We start from the raw sequence: 15,871 nt of genomic DNA on the forward strand, positions 1-15,871 counted from the left end.
CATAGCCCAGAGCACCAGACTTGCAGAACTGTTTCCTGGTTTTGCAACCCAACCCCTGTCTGACCTTGAATAAGACACTTCCCCTCTCTGTGCCCCAGGTTTCCCATCAGTAAAATGGGTAATAACAATATCCCCCTTCTTAAAGTGCTATCTAAGAGCTAGGTATTGTCATCATCATCTATGGACGAACGGTACCGCATACGTGCTAAGTATTTTTCTTCTGTGAAATCTTTCAAGGAGAACTCACCACAAAAAATAAAAGAAAACATTAATTGCGCAAAGTTTATAAAATGTAACTTATAAACTGGGCGAAAAACAACATTCACAGACTGTGGCCAGAGACCAAGAGAGAATAAGCCCTACAGAAATTTGGGAGACTGCCTTTTGCCCCACTTGTCTAGACATTCTGCATCTGGTTTAAACGGAGTTATACAGGATTCACGGTGCGGGTAAATGGCAGCTGCATCTGGTTCTATAGCCTGGGACACTGGGATGAGGATACTGTTCCTGATAGGCCAGGACCTCCAATGTGAGTCTCTGCCCATGCAGACCAGCCATCTCCAAAGACAGCCGGCACTCTCTGTGGGCACTCCTGGTAGGGAGACAGCTGGCTTTCAAGACCCTCAAAATCTGCAACCCACAAGGGCCTTGGAATCATTGGGGAGAGGGGCCTCCAATCCATGGGACTGTGTGGGGCTCCTGCTGACTGGATAACTGACTGGGGTCCTGCTAACCACACTGTGTCTTAAAAGGACCATGGCATGGTGCCCTGCACTGGCCTGCTCGGGGGCAATAGCCAGTCATCAAGCCAGCTTCCTCCCATAGGTAGGGGGAGGACAGGCCTCCACCCTCCTCTAGCACCCATTGGCCTGATCCTGCAAACCCTACTCATGCAAGTATTCCTGCTGCAGCCAATGGGACTACTTGCCTGAATCACAGCCCCAGAATCAGGCACCATGCGGGGGAGCGACTAGGGGGGATGGGACAGGAGGAAGAAATCAAGGGGCTGTCGGGGAAGAGGAGAGATTGCAAGGTTGGAGATGGCACCTTTCGCTCCCCAAGAGGACGGGTGCCCCCCCCCACCCCCAAATCCTGAAGCCAGCCTGGAAGGGAGAAGCTCCACCACCTGTCTGTCAGCCACTGGATCTGCAAAGCTGTCACCCCCGCCCCGCCTCCCGCATGCCCTAGCAGGCTGCATGAGCCAAACTGGATAGAGGGGATTGGACTTGTTTACAGACACACAGCGAGCTGCTTAAAGGGGCTCTAAGTCTGTGTTTGATGTGCAAACCGTCAGCTTTGCTGCGGTGCCTTTGTCAGGCTCTGCTCATCCTTCTGCGTCTCTCTCTCTCTCTCTCTCAATTAAGATTAAAAGTGCTTTGCGCCATCATCCTCTCTCACGGCAAAGCCCTCTCTCGTGCCACCGCAGCACCTTGCCTGCTGCCTCATCTTTATCTGATCCAGTTGGAAACTACTTTTATATTCTCATTAGGCTCATTGGCTGCCCTCCGCCCCCCTCCCCAGCCTCCTCCTTTCTCGCTCTACCTTTTCATATGTTGCTAAGCCTCTTACCGAATCTCCCCAGCACAGGCGGCCTCCGCGCACTTCCAAGGCGGACAAGTCCCAATATTTTTCCATTTGCCATGTTACATCGCGGCTGCGACCCCGCTGCGTTAAACACTGCTGAATGTCATCGTGGGGAGGGAACTGGACGTTTTGCAGGGAACACAGCAGAATTCAAGGTCGGGAGGCAGTGGGCTTTAGAAAGAGGGAAATTGTGGGGGAGGAAGGAATACACTGACCCCTGCTATGTACACGGGACTGGTACAGCCGGGCATCAACTGTGGACATTTTCCCAATAGCACTATACCTTCACTGAACAGTTAACCCAGGTGATTGGCACCCGGGTTAGCTGGGCCTGGGTGTGAGCATCCCCAATACAAAGCCTTATCATAGAATATCAGGGTTGGAAGGGACCTCAGGAGGTCATCTACTCCAACCCCCTGCTCAAAGCAGGACCAATCCCCAGACAGATTTTTACGCCAGTTCCCTAAATGGCCCCCTCAAGGATTGAACTCACAACCCTGGGTTTAGCAGGCCAATGCTCAAACCACTGAGCTATCCCTCCCTGCATCACTGTGCCCTTACTGTTCCAGCACTTGCTTGTGTGTGTCTGGGGAGATAGCCCATGGTTCTTTGTGCTGAGATGCTCTAGGATTCTTTCCCAGTCAACTGCGGGAAAACTTATCTTACCCTTGTGGGGGAGAAAGGGGGCTTGTGGGAAGGCACTGGAGGACTCTGAGCAGTCCAGTAATTTAGCCTTGAGTCCTCACTGCAAAGTGGGCGGGTTCCAACCCAAACGAAAGTGGAGCTTGGTTCTAACCTACCCTGCCCGCCAGGTAAGCTAAGCCAGGCTGAAAGCACTGGGCCAGAGGTTTTTCTGTATAGATGGCAGGGAGGGCAAGGCTAAAACCTGGATAAGAGGTACGGCTAACTCTGCAGTGTAGACATACCCTCTATTTCACATGGCATCTGAACATCGTTTTGATCAGTGAAGAGCAGCACAACCAGCGGAGATTTAAATGCCCCTGCTTATGCCGCGTTCGCTGCTGCCAGAATCAACGAATCTTGTGTTCAATTTCGGAAATCACCAATATTAGTGCTGAGCAGGGGTGTGCGGTGCCTGTGTGCCAAGCCATCAACCAACACGATGAACTGGGGTGCTGTGCGGGGGGGCAGAGACAGAGCTCTTCCCATTCGAGAGCCTATTTCAAAGTCAAACTCCTTTAGGGCCTGATTCTGCCAGCCTCACGCTGCCCAGCAGACTATTCCAAGGGGACTGCTCACTGAGTGAGCGGCTGAGCAATGTAGAGGAGAGTGAGGGGATCTGGCCCTGGATTATTATTTATTATTTCGCTTAAATAAAAGTCCCCAGGCCATGAGCGCTCTCTACCCCACTGTAAATCCAGAGTGACTCCACTGAGCTCGGGAAAGCTGCTCCATATGCACAACGGTTACCAAGAGCGGAACTGGGGCCACTGACTGTGATAGGGGACTTGGGGACCATTTCGGAAGAACATGGGGTCAAGCTTCTGGTCTGGGTTACTCTGCTGGCCTGCGAGTTACTCTAGATTTACCTCGTCACAACACAGAGCACAGGCAGGGCCTGGAGTTTAAATTTGGGCTTCGCAACAGCTACTTCCCTCCTCCTCAGAACATTCACTAACCGCACATCTGGATTGCTGGCCTCAGCCTCGTTCTTCAAAGGGCCTCTGAATGGGAAGCCCTGTGTTCCGGCTGCTGAACAGGGGAACAGACACAGGTGCTGAAATATCTGTTCTTCCTACTGCGGGGGTTGGGGGGCAGGCTGTGGGCTAATGGAGGCTTTAGCCATCTAACCCCCATTCGGTGCGTGAGCATAACTCTCCGTACAGCTAACAGAACATACACACATTGTGGGGCAGGATATACACACACTGTGGGGCTTGGAGATTTTACCCCACACTTCATTCTCTCCGTGTTAGCCCGGCCAGGAAAGCAGGAAAGAACGAAGACTAGCAAGAAAAGGGCGGGAGGCGGAGGAAACCCTGAGCTGGAGCGGGGATGGATTCTGTGAGCCAGTGAATGACCAGGAAGTGTGAATGTGGCAGCTCCTCCCTGGAACCCAGGGCACCAGGCTGGCTCCTGCAGAAATCCAAGCGCAGCACTGATAATAATTATCATAAATCTTCCGTGTTGGACAGCGGATCCAGCACACACAGGTTTGCGCCACGATTAAGAGATCTCCGTAATATCTGAAGGTCCCCAGTGGGGCCAGAGCAGCAAGATGCAGCTAACATGCATCAAACACATAAGAATATCTCAATCATTACTGCTGCCAATGGTGGCTCTGAAACCGATCGATAGGGCAATTAGATTTTATCAGCACACGCCTTTCGGCCTCCTCTTCTGCTGTCTTTGCAAAAGCCTGGGTTAGACCTGCCTTTTCGGGGCCCTTTCTGTCTTGCTGAGAAATGACGGCTGGGCCAGAGTATTGTTTTTTGCAGGTGGGGTTTATTCTGCCTTGTTTTATGTTTGCAAGGTTCAAGAAAAGGGGAAAGAACCAGACAGAGTTAAGCTGTGAGCGATTCACTACCAGATCTCCTATTATTAGTATTATTATTTATTATTTGCACTACTGTCGTACCTAGGAGTCCTAGCCAGAGACCAGGTGCTGTACAAACCTCCTGTCTTCACCACACACATGGAACACTTGCATAGGGAAAACACAACCCCAGATGTAAAATCCCTGCAGTCAGACTGCAACCCCTGCATGCCAGCAGGGGAGAAATAACAAGAACTAGTGGCGAGAGCAGGGGGGAACTGGCAGTCAGGAGACCTCCACCACTGATCTGCCCTATAATCCTGGGCAAGTGACTTTGCCCCTCTACGCCACCTTTGTGGGGACCCTCATATAAAAGGCACTATATATGGTATTGCAGCTTCTGTGGCCAGAATCTACCATAGGCAGGTTAACAATACCTCCTTTCTCCCACTCTTTCTCCGTCTTTTGGACGCACACTGAAAGCTCTCTGGGGTTGCGACTTCTCTTACGATGTGCACGTACAGCGCCTAGCACAACGGGGCCCTGATCTCTGTAGCTACTGTGATACAAACAATAAACAACCACCACAGGGAGCGCTCAGCATTATTTTCTCTCGTCATTATTAAGTAGATTTCGCACCAGCTAAGCCTCCAGGCTAACCCAGCACTCAGTTTAAAGCAAGGCAGGTGGTAAATCAGTTGTGGCATTTCCTCCTTGTAAAAAAAAAAGTCAACAGTGGCAGGGCCCAGAGTTTCCATTCCCTTTGCCCCTGTCTGAGCCACATCAGGGAATCTGCTAGCAGGAAGGTGGTGTAGAGACAGCTGTCAGGCTCTGCTCCCAGTTGGGCAGAGATGGTTCCTACAAGGGACCTGCCTCCAAACAGCAGGGAAGATCAGGTTTAAACTGCCCCTGTGGAGCCACAGCAACCCTCCTGCCCCCACCTTCATACTCCCAGTTTCCCCCAGCACCTCCTCCCCCACTGGTCAACTCTTGTTAGAATCCATCCCATCCTCAAAGGCGCCGTCGCTTGCTCAGCGGCCTCTCACTGTCCCTCCTTGTAGGAAACACAGGCCTATTTCAGCGCCTCTCTCTCATAGCTCACATGTTCCATACAACCTGAGCCAGGCTTTGCCACTGTACTAACACCAACCCAATCAATCAAGGCCCAGGCCTTTCCCCACCTCTGGGATTCTGGATGCCTCCGGGGCCGGGGGGGGGGGGCGGGTTGGGATTATTTTTTGTTTGTTTCCCTTGTCATCATTCCGTGTTGCTGAGAACAAACAGAGCACACTTTGCTCCTCTCCACAGCTACAGATCTCAGAGCATTTTATCAGCCTCAATTAGGTCTGGCAACCTCTCCGCAAAGTAAACAGTATTAAGCCTGTTTTCACAAATGAGGTCAGTTGAGGCACCAAGTCACTTGGTCAAGGTCACACACACAAAGTCAGTGGCAGAGAGGGGAAGAGAACCCAGGAAGTCCAAAATCCCAGGTTCTGACCACTAGACAGCACTGTCTCCATCAACTTAAGAAATGGTCACATAGGTACGTTTCGAGCCAGCCCCTTGGTTCTTGGCTGCAGCAGTGCGGGAGAATACAGCTCAGAGATAGGTCCGTCAGTGCAATTTGCAAAGGAAGGAGGGATTCCAGCCGAAAGGTGAAGCCTACGAGCTGCCCTCCTAGATGCACCTGCTGCCAAGTAATTTGTGGAGCAGTGCCGGGATGCGGCCGGGGAGACAGGAGGAGTATCACACATTTTCAATGCTTGTGACCACCATCTGGGTAGAATTATGTAGACTCCCAGTCTGCAAAGCATGGACCCAACACCCAAATTTCCCCAAAGCTCAGGACCAGGACCCTGTTTCAACCCCTTATCTAGAGATGGGCCAAGCTGCTAAATTCAAATCAGGGTCTGAAATTGCCCCCAACGTCCAGGGGGGACATCTCTAGGGTTTTGGTTTAACCCTTCTCATTGGGTCTGACCAGGCTGAGAAGAAAGAGCTCCTTCTTGGGGCAGGGGCTGGGCGGAAGGGAGCCACTGCCAATTCTCTTCTTGTCAATGTCCAGTTTTACACATTAAAATTCCTCTTGGAGGAAATTTGCCTCTCACATTAAAAATGTTGGTTTCCCCATTTCTGAACATACTGGGGCCTGACTCTGCAAACCTGTGCTCACCAAGCACCAGCCCATGCCAGCAGCAGTCAGCAGGCGTCTGGGCTGGGGAGGAGACATCTGAAAAGTTTGCATTGGGCTCTCTCCACGGGAGGAGTTTGTTTCGCTTTCTTTGCTGCACTGGCAACTCACCCAGGCATTAGCAAACCAAGGCCCCAATTCAGCCAAGCACTTCAAACACATGCTTATGTGCTTGGCAGAATTGGGGCCCAAGGGCCTGAGGCAGCTCCCACCCGCGTCACCAGGAATCCTTCCATTAATTGTAATGGCAGCTGGAGCTAGCCCATAACGAAGGAGACCAGCTGCACCTGTTGGTATTGCACCTTCCCTATTGTGCACACACACACACACACACACACACACACACACACACACACACACACACCCCACCCTCTGCATCCTTCATTTTGTATTGCATCCCGCAGTGAAAACCAGATTCTGGATTAAGCTGCATAATCAATGCCAATGATTTACATGCACGCACAAATGCACGGCTTTCAAGCAAAGACCCTAATAACATACACAGACGCATCTAAATTCTGACTTTGGCAGATTGGGGACCAACAGAATAAAAACAGAAAGACAATAATCTGCCTTTTAATGACAAGGCCCAAACGAACAGCCAAAAACTATAGCGTTAAAGAAGACATTAACATCAACACCCTGCTAGCAAGAGTGGTTTAAAAAAAAAAAACAACCAAACAAGTTAAATAGCACTGCTCAGAGAGCAAGAGTTCCTGAGAAGTAAAGCTTCGTTTGCTTGTTGGGACCACAACCCCTCCAAAACAACCCGAAAAGACTCCCTACTTGGCAGCTTTTAAAAACACACCAGTATGGGCCGGATTCTCCTCTACTTACCACTGGACTCAATGGAGTCACTCCTGATTTACACTGGAGCGAGTGGCCCCTTTTCTGTCTAATGTTCAGATTTCTGATCTCTGCTACACCAGCGTCAACCTAGAGCAACTCTGGTGAGTAAAGTGACTGAGGATTGGCACCGGCGTCAGTGAAATCCGAAACTGGCCTTGGTTCTCAGATGCGAATGGCGAGGGCTAACGAGCCACCCAAACCCCAAATGGTTCTCCCAGCCGCTAACCATCCTGCGGGAGAAATTCACTGATTCTGCAAGAAACAGACAGAACTGACAGTGTCACCGGTGTCCAGTGCCCCACTTGTTGACTGAGGCACATTCACCACCGGGGTGTCCCTGCCCGTCACTTCCTCCCTGATGCTGACATCCAGAGGGGTGCAGTGCCCGGCTCTCCTGGAGCGTCTCTGGTTCAGCACGAGACGTAAGGGGAAGCCAGGTGAACTTCCGTAAGATCAGGCAGCAGTACTGAGCCACGCAACTATCCTTGCAAAGAGTTGGCAGGGACGGAGGCAGCATGGAGAGCCTCTGATTAATGCAATTACAAATCAAACAGTGCTCTCCGCGCCAGGCCTTTCTGCATCACTGGCCACTAACCCCGAGGACATTTCACTTCTTTGCTGGAGCGCTCTCCCCCTGCATTTTAACACAGACCACTAGATCTGAGAATAAAACGGAGCTGAAATCTCACACGACCGCATCACTTGAACCTTACTAAGAAATATATATATATCCCTCCATGTTCATCTTTGTCCACGAATACTGGGAGCGTGCCTTGCTCTGAAATTTAATGAAGCCGGCTGGCCAAAGTGGGGGAGGGGAGGGGAGAGAAGAGGGAAGTCAGCAAACCGAACCCAAGCCGCAGCTGGAACTTTCCTCCTCCCAGCGAATGAGGACAAAAGAGCCAGGCGCCCTGGCTGCTTACCTGCTGCTCCTAAGCCGACGTCGATGCTGTTTCTCTTGAATTCACAGCGACTCTGGGTCTCTGGCATAACGAGTTGGCGGCTCTGATGCAGGTTGGAGATGATGGTGGAGAGGTCGTTATCACGGCTGCAACAGAGCAGAAAAACGCCAAGTTGAGGATATCCTATTTACCATCCCATAATTGATTTTCGTGTCTGAGAGAGTGTGTGCGTGCGTGCGCACGTCTTTTTTTGTTTGCCCCGGAGATTTCTGAATTATGAGGAAGATTTTTCCCTCCCTCCCCCACTTGAAGTTCCTAGGCAACCTCCTCCGTTTTCGGGGAGGGGAAGCCCCTGTAGAGTAAAGCACTTTCCAAGCAGTGGGCTTGTGCCCAGCAAAGAGCTCTGCAGAGGCCAGCACCCCCGCCTCCCCTTTGCCAGAACACACGGCCCAAGTCAAGTACCTAGAAATGTGCCGGAGAAACAGGCATGACAATTCAAGAACTGACAAAAACTTGGAATTCAAATGATTGACAGATGGATGATAGTTAACAGACAGCTACTTGGCTAGCTTTTCAGTTCTCTGTGTGTGTGTGTGTGTGTGTGTGTGTGTTTTATTTTCTTGCATAATATTTTTATATGCAGAGAATTACCATAGACTCAGCCACAGTTGTGGCCCAGAGTGAAAGAATACAACCTTGTTTATAAGTCCTATTTTCAGCCCATCAGTCTAGCTGATACCAAAATAACTACTCCTTCCTTCTGGGATAAGAACACACAGAGTGAGCAATTAAATATTATTTCGCCTGTTATCCTTGCATCAAAGCTGCTTCAAAGTGGGCTCGCTTTAGCTCAAATATTTTTAAAATGTTCTCTTTACCCCCATACGGAATGCATGAGAAAGAGAGAGAGCAAAGATGTTCACAGTAGCAAGTACTAGAGTTAAGATGGCAAACTCACTGTATTACAAACCCTCTGTTTTCATATCTTACATAGAGAGGAAGCAGATATGGATATACATAAATACAGACAATATACAACACATGAGAGAGAGAGAAAGTTCTATATACATATGTATGTCTAGAAGCCAACACTGGAAATTCTCCATCTATTTTTGTTTAATGCTGAATGTTAAACCACCAATGTCTCTAGCACAGAGTGCCTGTCCTATGCTAAACACAGTAGCTATTTTCCTTCCTCTCTCCAGCCAAAGGACGATAACTTCTTCCCGTGAGATCTGGTTTAAGACCTTTGAAAAAAAGAAAGTCAGAGGGTCCCTTACAACGGTTACTCACATGACCAGTGCACCCGCTCTGTGTGTCTGCGACACACAGCACATGACCACCGACTCGCTGGCTCGGAGGAGACCGTCCTAACCTGTGACCACCAGGGCAACTCAGAGGGTGCATTATCTGCAGAATTACCTAGCAATCATCTCCCCTTAAATATTCCCCATCACCACCCCCTGGCCATCAGAGCGAGGAAAAACCACAGAGCTGCTCAAATGCTCCAAAGAGCCCATCCCCAGTGGAGAAGCGGGGCTAATCTGTCGTCTAGCTCTCTGCTAATCAGATAAGTTTATGACAGAAAGTCTTTAGACAGAGGTACTTTCAGCAGGCGTCTGGCTCCAGATTTTCACAGGATGCAGCAGACAAAAACAGACTTTGCTTCGGCAGCCACTGTCATCTGCCCCATTACCCCCGCCCCCGATCTCGGGGCCAAAATCTCAAAGCCTTTTAGCTTCCACTGCTTTATTTTCCTCCACTAAACCAGTGCAAATTCCCCCTTACGCAAGCAGAAGGCTAATTAGTTAAGCAAGTCCGCAGGTGAGTGGGAAGCCCCTTTCCCCCTGTCCCAAGCAGTTTTGAGTCTTATCCTCTTTGAGCTGCCACCTTTAAGATGTATTATGCAAATATTTTGGTGTTTTAAGTCATTTATGAGATTAATTTGAAGTGATTATCGGTTCTTTATAATCATGTATATCAATAACGGGATGCCGGGTACAGAGGACAAATGCAGATAAATGCTGCCATCAGCACTATGGGGAGGGGAGAAGGAGGTGGGATGGGCAGGAGCACAGAGAGAGAAAGGCAGAGAGTAGGAAGAGAGAAATGGGATAATAGCACCTTGAATCCTGAAGGAGTCCAGAGCACTGCAATGATGTGGCCATATCTACAAAACTATACCTAGGGATCACTTTATCCACCCCTGAAATGCAGCTGCCTCTGGGATGGAGCGTGTCAACTGTTTTAACCGTGGTCAGCAACACTACTGCATGACTCTAAAGCAGTGGGTTTCAACCTTTTTTCAATTGCAGACTCCTAAAACATTTTGAATGGAGGTGTGGACCCCTTTGGAAATCTTAGATGTAGTCTGCAGACCCCCAAGGATCTGCGGACTACTGGTTGAAAACCACTGGTCTATGGTAACCATGACCTTTTTCAGACCCCTTAGACAGTCTGCGGACGCCCAGGGATCCATGGAGCACAGGTTGTAAACCACTGCTCTAAAAGAAGAAAGCAAAGCAGAAAACTATATTCAGTGTAAATTACAAGGGGAAATCTAGGTGGAATGAAGTATTACCCCAGAACTAGCACCATTTTTCAAAATACACTAGGAGTTTTTTTGATGACCTTAAATACTCAGGACCACAGATTCAAAAAAGTATCTCGGCACCAAGGAAAAAAGAAAGGCACTACGTACGGTAGGGCATCAAATTACCAACGAAATCACCAGCAGCACTTCAAAGAGCAGGTAGGGATGTGCTCCTGAGAGGGTTACCAACGCAAGTATAGTACTGAACAGACCCAACTCAGCCTGTGAAATCTGATGGGATCCTAGTAAAACATATAGCATGGCTGAAATGCCACAGCTGAGGATGAATTGATCCCTATGGGGAAAATAAGGCCAAAAAAATGTGGGAAGTTGATGTACCAGAGAAGGGGGCTGGGGCAGCTTTAAATGGGGAGAATTATCCCTGGACATTCTCTCGTCTTAGACTGTAAGCTCTTCGGGGTAGGGTGTTTGTACAGCGTTTAGCACAGGGTTCCTAGGTCTACAGTTATATAAACAATAATTGGTGCTTTCCCATGTTTCCATGGACATCTGAATTACATTTCCTTTTGGTAAAGACTTGGGAGCTATTTTAGGAAGGCTTTAAATGCTGCAGACCAAGTCCCCCATGGGGCACAACTCCATTGTGTCTAAGGAGGCATCTTCCACTCTTATTCATGAATGGTACCTTTATTAAAGGATCTGGTGGGGGGAGGATCTGCCCAGCTCCTACCAGGCTTTCTAGGGTCATGCAAGACAAAGAGAAGGCAACAGGATCTTTGTGCATGCAATGGTTAGGAGAAGCTCTGCCATCTCTACCCTGTGTGTGACAGAGGCAGACAGAAAACCCAGAGTTGATCTGCGGGAGAAAACACTGACCTCAGAAAATACCCTTCTGAACTCCCAAAATGTAGACAGCTTCTCTGAAGCTCAAAAATGACTAATATCTCTTCCATTCCTACTCCCGTTAAAGTCAATGAGATTTTATCCCTTGACTTTAAGAGGAGCAGGGCTGGGCCCTTAATATATTAGATTCTATATGATCATTCAATGTGGCATTTACAAATGTTTATGTTATTTGCCTCCACCCCATGACTGGAAGCTCAATCCCCCTGTTCACCACTTTATCCACAAAAATATACCTCACATTTTTATACATACCATGCTCCCTCTTGACCTATATCTACTGTAACGTACCGGCTATGCTCACGTCTGCATTAGAGCTTATTGCCCTCTACTGGATGATCCACAGAGAGGATAAGGGACCTACCACTGCTGCCTCTTAAGGGACATTTCCTTTAGCTCAGGTGGTAGAGTCCTGGCTTTGGCAGCAACTGAGATCTATGGGTTCTAGCCCCAGCTCCCAGTGTGTGTGAGACATAGCTAGTCTACAATACATGAATTCGTTATACGAGTCCCCTCCTTCTGGTCTGCCCTCATAACTTCTTCCCTTTCATACAGCCAAGCCAGTTAAAAGTGAGCAGAACCAACCTTAGAACACAAGCAAAGCAAACAGCCTCTTGGGGCCCTGTTTCTTCGTGCCCATAATAAAAACCCCAGGTGTGTTTCATCACACCCTGCCAGAGGAACCGGATGCTTTTTTGAGACGATTTGACAATATTGTCTACCCTTTCCCCCAATGGGACTTTGTGTCTAAATTCAAAGCATCTCCACCTCCCCCCACTCCTAATATACCTGGCAACAGTCCCAACCTCTCTTTCACGACATTCAGGGGCCTGGATCCAGCTCCTACTGAAATCTTTCCACCAAGCGCACAGGGAGTTCGATCGGGGCCCCAAACGTGCAGCATGCAAGTCCCCCTAATGCTGCAAAAGAGGCACAGCTACAACAGACTAAGAGCCCTTTGCAGCACGAGCTGCCTCTTGGCAGGTGTCAGCCTAGCGCCCAGCACACTGGGGGCGCTACGCAGGACAAGGAATTAACAATTCACGAGCTCAGGGCTCCAACAGGGTCAGCCAACGTTGGGTGAAGAGATGCCTTTCCTGGAAAGCAAGATCCAGGCAACTCAAACCTGCAGCGACCTCAGCTAGAAGACAGGTTTCTGAACTGGTTTTTAACATACTGCAGCCTGGTGCCTGCTGATATTAACCAGGGCTCAGATAATGTGGGCTTCTCCCAAAGCCTGGGTTTAAAGGCCAGCCGCTGCTCCGGCACACACATGTGAACCAATTTGCTCTTCAACTGCCTCTGGGAATGGCTCCGAAAGGGCCGAATCACTAAATCCACACGCACTTGGTCCTTACTAGGGAAAATTCCCACTGAAGCCAGTGGAGATTTTGCTTCAAGGATGGAGTAACATCTGGGTGAGCACGTTGGGATTTAGGCCACAATGAGACAGGCCGTGTGATCTAGTGGGTAAGGCACTGGCTGAGAGCCAGGAAACCTGGGTTTTATTCCAAGTTCCATCGCTGACCTGTTATGTGACCTTGTGCGCATCAGTTCCCCTCTCTGTGCCCTGGTATCCCCTCCTGCTCTTTGTCTGTTTAGACTGGAATCTCCCATGGCAAACACAATGAGGCCCTGATCTTAGCAGAAGCAACCATAACACATACATAGGTTTTTATATTAATAAATAAAGATGTGGTGGGCAGGGGACAACCGACCAACGGTCATTCTCTAAATGAACAAGAACTCTGCCAGTGCCTGTAATCGGCAAGTTCCAATGAACCAGGGATGCAGTGGTGTCTCCTACAAGCCAGTTCAACCCCCAGACTCCAAACTCCGTATTTCTTAAATGCAATTCAGTGACCCCAAGAGAAAGCAGTTCTGGCTAAGGGGATGGGAGTAGGGGGAAGCTTTCTCCCTCAGAGAGGATTTTCCCCATCTGTGCAGCGAAGCTAATAATTCCACTCAGGTGTTCACTTCTAGCCCTAGCAGGATCACATCCTGCCTCACCTCTGTCTTGTCTCTGAACCATTGCTGGGAGCCTATTAATACAGGCCATTCCCCCACCACATGCGCACATGCACAATCAGATTAAAGGTCTGATCCCTTCCAGTAGCATAATATTATATTTTAAAAACCGGATTAGAGAAGGGGGCTAGAGCAAGATACCGCTCTCCTGAAAGGTCAGGGAGGAGACAAACAATCTGCTGAAAGACTGCAGGTTGCCATGGCAATATTTAATTTGTGTGGGTTTTGGTAATTAGCAGTTCTGGGCCCGTGGTAACACCAGTAAGATTCCATGGGGCACAGACATGCACGACGGGGCAGAACTGCAAAGGGTGCTTCTCTCTTGCACATGCAATTTGCCCTTGCAGTAAAATTAAGGGTGCAAACCAGAGCACCCACACCTGTAGGCATCTGAATGTGGGTGGAAAATAATAAGGCTTGCCAACTGTGCCCAGGAATAGAGAGGCCAAGCTTTGGTCCTTCTGCAAACATACCCATCTTTCAGCAGAAATGGGTGAAGCTCAACACTCAAATCCAAAGCCCAACAAATGACAGAAGGTTCCCTGCACATTTGCTTCCAGACAGATTTCAAACCAGGAAGTTCCCTATTTTCTAGCTCCGATGCTGCTGAAAACTCAAGAGAACATTCCCATGAGAGCTGAGCCCAGATAGTGGAAACTCTCATAAGGATCAGCTGATTTTGTGAAATTTCTGCCATTTGGGGTGGGGTGTGTGTGTGCAAAATCTCATGACAGGGCTTGTGAGATTTCAAGATTTTTGAATCTGAATTCAAAACTTAGCCCAGATTTGGCCTCAAAGCAAGAATTTATAACCAGCCCAGCCCTAGATCTGAAATTTGGATCAGGGCACACACGAAGGACAGTGTAAACCCTCAGTCGTTTTCAGTTCTCACTGACCTACTTCTGTTGCTCATTCTCCGCCTGAATCCATCATCTTGTCTTTGTGACATCACACTTTGCTGCTGTGGATAGGAACGCGATGTTACAAAGAATGAGAATTTCATCTGCACCTGCTGCTTGTTTGCTAAATAAAGGATTGAGATCCTGTCTTCATGAAAATGTCCCTCCTAATAAAAGTGAGGGAAACGTGGCAGGCATCTTGAGACACCGCAAAATCCTTGTAGGACCAACTCGGCATCATAGAATATCAGGGTTGGAAGGGACCTCAGGAGGTCATCTAGTCCCACCCCCTGCTCAAAGCAGGACCAATCCCCAACTAAATCATCCCAGCCAGGGCTTTGTCAAGCCTGACCTTACTCTAAGGAAGGAGATTCCACCACCTCCCTAGGTAACCCATTCCAGTGCTTCACCACCTTCCTCTGAAAAAGTTTTTCCTAATATCCAACCTAAACCTCCCCCACTGCAACTTGAGACCATTACCCCTTGTTCTGTCATCTGCTACCACTGAGAACAGTCTAGATCCATTCTCTTTGGAACCCCCTTTCAGGTAGTTGAAAGCAGCTATCAAATACCTCCTCATTCTTCTCTTCTGCAGACTAAACAATCCCAGTTCCCTCAGCCTCATCTCATAAGTCATGTGCTCCAGCCCCCTAATCATTTTTCTTGCCCTCTGCTGGACTCTTTCCAATTTTTCCACATCCTTCTTGTAGTGTGGGCCCAAAACTGGACACAGTACTCCAGGTGAGGCCTCACCAATGTCGAATAGAGGGGAATGATCATCAAGGGCCCTCTGCAAATAGACCCTGGTAATGAACTGGCCTCACAAGGAAATTATTTCAACAAGGTGTAATGCTAGCCGTGGTGCTGTGTATGCGTTTGCTATTATGCTTTTCCATGTAACCTAAGAGAGGTCACCATTCTGCAAAGCACCCCATACATCGGCCCTTCCTAAGCCTCGTCAGTTTCTCCATTCAAAGAGCATCCCATGCTTTGCAAACCACTTTCTCTCCGACCGGATTTCCACTCAGCCACTAGGCTCTGTCTCGCTGCCAAAAGCAACAGTTGGAGAAGTGGCTGGATATTATTATGGTGCAGGCAATCAAGTCCTAACGAAGCTGGGGCCCGGGCATCCATTTACCAAGAACACGGGAATGCAGGAAAACGGTGATAAAAGTGAGTGATAACCCACAAACAAACAATCAGCTCACCACAATACAGGGAGTGCCTGGTGCAACCGGCAGCCGTGACGCTGAAAAGGTCAAGCTGGGACTGCCCCTCTAGCTGGGGATCGAGCGAGATGCAGAGCTGAAGCTACACAATCAACCATCAGGGCTGCTATCCTTGTAGAACAGCTGAGCTCTAGTTACTTCCAGCTGGTGACAGACTGGATTTTACGTTCCTGTTGCAAATAAACCCAAAGCCCGGGAAACAGGTAAGTTTTGACCCACTTCCGCTTGTTCAACT

The 15,871-nt window shown here is 49.0% G+C and overlaps 1 protein-coding gene across 8 annotated transcripts in view; it reads right to left on the reverse strand.

Moving 5' to 3' along the window:
• SAMD11 (sterile alpha motif domain containing 11) overlaps window positions 1–15,871 on the reverse strand; it is a 218,006-nt gene that overhangs the window by 66,258 nt on the left and 135,877 nt on the right. For all 8 annotated transcript variants that reach the window (XM_029913542.1, XM_024201646.3, XM_024201647.2 and 5 more), the window contains one exon: window positions 8,045–8,169. In XM_029913542.1, the coding sequence (XP_029769402.1) occupies window positions 8,045–8,169 (125 nt within the window). The remainder of the gene's footprint in view (window positions 1–8,044; window positions 8,170–15,871) is intronic.

The sequence above is a fragment of the Terrapene carolina genome, unplaced genomic scaffold (assembly GCF_002925995.2).
Source record: "Terrapene carolina triunguis isolate 2854851 unplaced genomic scaffold, T_m_triunguis-2.0 Scaffold714, whole genome shotgun sequence".
In the NCBI taxonomy this organism is placed as follows: Eukaryota; Metazoa; Chordata; order Testudines; family Emydidae; genus Terrapene; species Terrapene triunguis.